Below are 4,275 nucleotides of genomic sequence, written 5' to 3'. Positions count from 1 at the left end.
TAATCTATACTGGCATGAGATTTTAACTCGGTGTGCTTATGCCTTGGGCTGGCTCCGATTATAGTGTGCTTTTTACATTTTGAGCTTTTCGCTGATATTAATCTAAATACTTTTCACTTTTGGAACATCCTTATTAAAACTATGACAACCCTGGTGTTTCAGAACATTTTGCCTCTGAGACACAAAATAACTCCGGCAAAAACCTTTGACCCCAATTGATTTGAACAAACATTGAGTCGATGCCCCCTTCTGGCCTAGGGAACCCAAAACTGAAGCTTTGCTTGCTTATGCCTTGGGATGGCACTGACAACTTTATAGCATTTCAATTTGGACTTCCAACAGACTAAAATGAGAAATCACTTTAGGAGTTTTATAATATGCATTTGTGAATATCCTTGTTAAATATATGATTCGCATCTTTTAGTGCTGAACTTTCAGCCTCTGAGTCAAAACACAATAATGAACACAAAGTCAGGAAGGTTTTTTATTTATTTATTTTTTTATTCGTTTGCAGTTCCACTGAAATCTAAATATGGAAGAGGTAAAATCAGCAGAAATGTTTTAACTGGACATTGAATTATGACAGTTACTAGGAGTCTGCGAATATTTCTTCTTTTTTTTTTCTGCATAATCCTATCAATCGAGGTTGGCATTTTTGTTAAAACCCTACATAAGTTTCAATTTTAAACTTTGAAAAATTGTAATTCTTTAAAAAAATTTAAATAAAATAAAACATTTTAAAGAATTACAGAACTGCACTGTTTTTGTTTTCAGATCTATTTTCTCTTGCTAACCCCTGCTGACCAGGGGGCCCAAAGTGGGGGAGTAGATTCCTTATACAGTTGATGAGCCTTGATTACAGTGTAAGTTTTCTAATTTTGCTTCAAACAGACATAAATATTTATTTTGGTGTGTTAAAAAATGTGCTTCAAATTACATGTAAATGTTTCTGTGCACATGCTAATTAAAAATATAACTCGACCAATAACTTGCGATTTTAGGCTAAAACCGACAAAATTAAGTTTTCATTGACTTTTGATCCCAATTATCACAAGTCGAAGTATGAATGTTGCTTATCAGCTCATTAAACAAAAGCACAGTAACATCAAAATCAGCCTCAATGAAACTTCTATCACTTTTGGACAACTGGCTTCTCTCTTGTGACAACAAAAGTGAAAATATAGAAAGTGATCTTGAAATCAAACTTGATTTTTGGAAATCATCTGAAGATCATCTACATGGTGTTTTAAAAGTTCAGTTTGGAGAACATGTAATTTAAACACTGTCAAATTGTCATGCTATCCTAAAATTAGTGTACTAAGAAAACTTGAGTTTGATTTATGTCCATGTGAATATCCCAAATATTGGATTTTTGATGATAAACTCTTGAGAGTGATTTTATTTGTCAACCAGATCATGGTTTGGCCTGAAAGTCGCTCTACCCTTCCATCATAAGAGCTGCTCTTCTGAACCAAGTCTGTGCACTTGGAAAAAAAAAACATTTTCTGTCAAACAACCACATAAAAAATATGACTGTTTTTGTAGCTTTGCTGGCATCTCTGCCCTCTCTGACGAAGACGATCTGTAGGTGTAGCTCATTAGCGCCGCCATGTAACTTTTAAAAAAATCATTAGTGAAAGTGTGCTTTCCTTTAGAGGTTGCATCGGTTTTTGGCACAAAAGATAGCGTTGAATATATTCTTCCATGCTGAAAGGTCTCCACAGACCTGCTGTAACCTGATCTCCTGGCTTGGTGTATATACTCCCTGTGCGTCGTTCTTCAATTATGCCTTGACAGCACCTGAATTACTGTGGGCTGGATGCCCAGATGACTGAGGCAATGTGTATTGATCTCTCCCCCTTTTCTTTTTTGCTCTCCTTAGCTTGAGAAGAGACCTTCCATTCTCTTTGCTGGTTGGCTATTTTTAAGCATGCAAGTCATTCCTCAAATATTTAGTTTGATTCTTTTATGCCTTCTGGCTGGCATCAATTCTATTATTTTTGCAGCCATTAATCAGATTGTGCATGCGATTTGCACTTTTGAAAGTTTAGGCTCTTAATTACTAACGACGTCTGTGTATTGGTCACTCACGTTCACTGCCTCCTAGTGCAACTTGGTTATCATCCCATTCATTTAAAAAAAACAACAACAAAAAACACACAGATGTTGACATTTATCCCATAACTGACCTTTCCATCTGCTGTGCTATTGCAAGTGGCTGGAGGCCTGTTAACCTTCCCCTCAATGAAATGTGGTGGGAGGAATTACTCCACACCTGGCTTCATTATGCAGCAGCAGCATTTTCTCAGAGGCAAAAGACACACTGACGACAAGCCACAATGTGAGCGGTGAAAAATCAAGAAATAGCTGCGGTCCTTGTCATTCGTTGCAGATAAGTAGCACAGATGATACTTTAATGTGTAACCCGGAAACCTCAGAGGACACGAAAAAAAAAAAAAAGTGGGGGCATTTGTCATTATGCAGCATTTGAACGGATTTGTAAACTGTTAAACTGTCATTGACACAGAAAAAAAGCACCCAAAGGCAAATAACAAATGATTCAGATGAATACAGTTAATGGACTGTTAATGCAACACAGTTATGTGAATCACCCAACTTCCAATGCAGTGCAGCTTTTCTGCACAATGGGATGATCTATTAATATATAATGCTAATAGCCTTGCAGTAAACGAGCACTGTCCATTTACAAGTTCACGGATCTTCAAACTTCCCTTGTGAAGCCTTCGACTCTCATCTTTCTCTTACTGTGCCTTGCAAGTTTCTTATCACATGTTTTTACGGCCTCAGAAATAGTTTGTGATTTGCCTGTGGGCTGTGTTTAAAGTTGATAGTTCTCTGAAATACATCTTTGTCAAACAGACAGAATTATGGCTCAAAGTGTGGAAACAAGCTGGCTCTGAGTCAGCGCCACAAATCAGTTTCATATAATCTAAAGCCTGTTGAAAGCTGCCCCCACCTCCACCCACTATCTGTTAATCCTTTAATTATTTATTTGATGTTTACTATTCCCAGAGAGTTAAGTTGTATTGTTTATTATTATTATTCTTAGATTTCCATTCATTTTAGTGAAAGTATTTAAAAGTATTTATTTCCACTTTTCAAGTGAGTGCATGTATAACTGAAATCGGTTCTTTTTTTTTTTGTTGTTGTTGTTGTTTGGGGGGGGGGGGGGGGGGTTCTGCTTCTTTTGTGTTTCCCCTCATTGATCGTGCTGACGACCGTTTTAATGCCCTCTGTTCCCAGGCAGGATGCACATGACCTGTAGTGGCTTCAGTGCGGGCCTCTGCGTGGAGGAGGTTGGAAGCCCGGCTGATGGCAAAGCCGTGAACGGAGCCCCAAGGACTAGCTTCAGCACCAGGCAGCTGACCGAGCTGGAGAAGGAGTTCCACTTCAACAAGTATCTGACGCGGGCCAGGCGGGTGGAGGTGGCTGGCACCTTGCGGCTCAGTGAAACGCAGGTGAAAGTTTGGTTCCAAAACAGACGCATGAAGCAGAAGAAACTGCGGCGGGACGGGCTGATCTCGGACGCCCTGCTTCCTCTGCCGGACGGGCCCGGCCAGGAGAACTGCACCTGTCCCTGAACTTCTGAACCGTACCCGAGCGTCAGAGAGCGACGGCTCCAGCCAGGCAGCAGATGTTTTGATTCGTGTTTGCATCGTTCGCAATCAGGCGTCACCTTTATTTGTTTACCACGATGGATGCTGCACTCCCGAGAAGCGCGATGGCTGGCTCCCTCCACGCAAGAACGGGTGAAAACGATTTGTCATTCACCCCGGCTTTAGACTTGAAACTCTGATTTGAATATTGAAATGAATGCCATTCCATTGCGCTCCAGTGTTCACAATGTAAACGAAGATACAAACTTCTTTAATTGACCGTGGAAATCCTTGGGAGGCTATTTGATTATTTTGGACCATTTACCAGGAGTTGATTTTATTTTTATATATATATATATATGTATATATATATTTATATATATATATATATATATATATATATATATATATATATATATATATATATATATATATATATATATATATATATATATATATATAATATTTTCATTATCCTGCGTCCACGCAAGATTAAAATGCAATAATTGGAGGAGAGATTTAGCGTATCGATCCGTTGTGATCTATTCATTGGAGGCTCTAATCTAGGGAGCTTTTGCACGCATCTGTAACTGCATGTTAATGGAACACGCAGAACGCCCCGATCGGGAGCTGTTCCGCTTTTTATCGCCTCTATACA

The 4,275-nt window shown here is 39.0% G+C and overlaps 1 protein-coding gene across 1 annotated transcript in view; it reads left to right on the top strand.

The window, feature by feature from the left end:
• Positions 1-3,934, top strand: part of hoxc1a (homeobox C1a) — a 6,798-nt gene extending 2,864 nt beyond the window's left edge. Inside the window, exon 4 of the mRNA XM_044128939.1 lies at positions 3,265-3,934. Within this exon, the coding sequence (XP_043984874.1) occupies positions 3,265-3,602 (338 nt within the window). The 3' untranslated portion in view covers positions 3,603-3,934. The remainder of the gene's footprint in view (positions 1-3,264) is intronic.
• The last annotated feature ends 341 nt before the right edge of the window (positions 3,935-4,275 follow it).

This window comes from Gambusia affinis, linkage group LG01, assembly GCF_019740435.1.
Source record: "Gambusia affinis linkage group LG01, SWU_Gaff_1.0, whole genome shotgun sequence".
NCBI lineage: Eukaryota > Metazoa > Chordata > Actinopteri > Cyprinodontiformes > Poeciliidae > Gambusia > Gambusia affinis.
The sequence above is the reverse complement of the archived record's forward strand: the minus strand, read 5'-3'. Positions and strand labels throughout refer to the sequence as shown.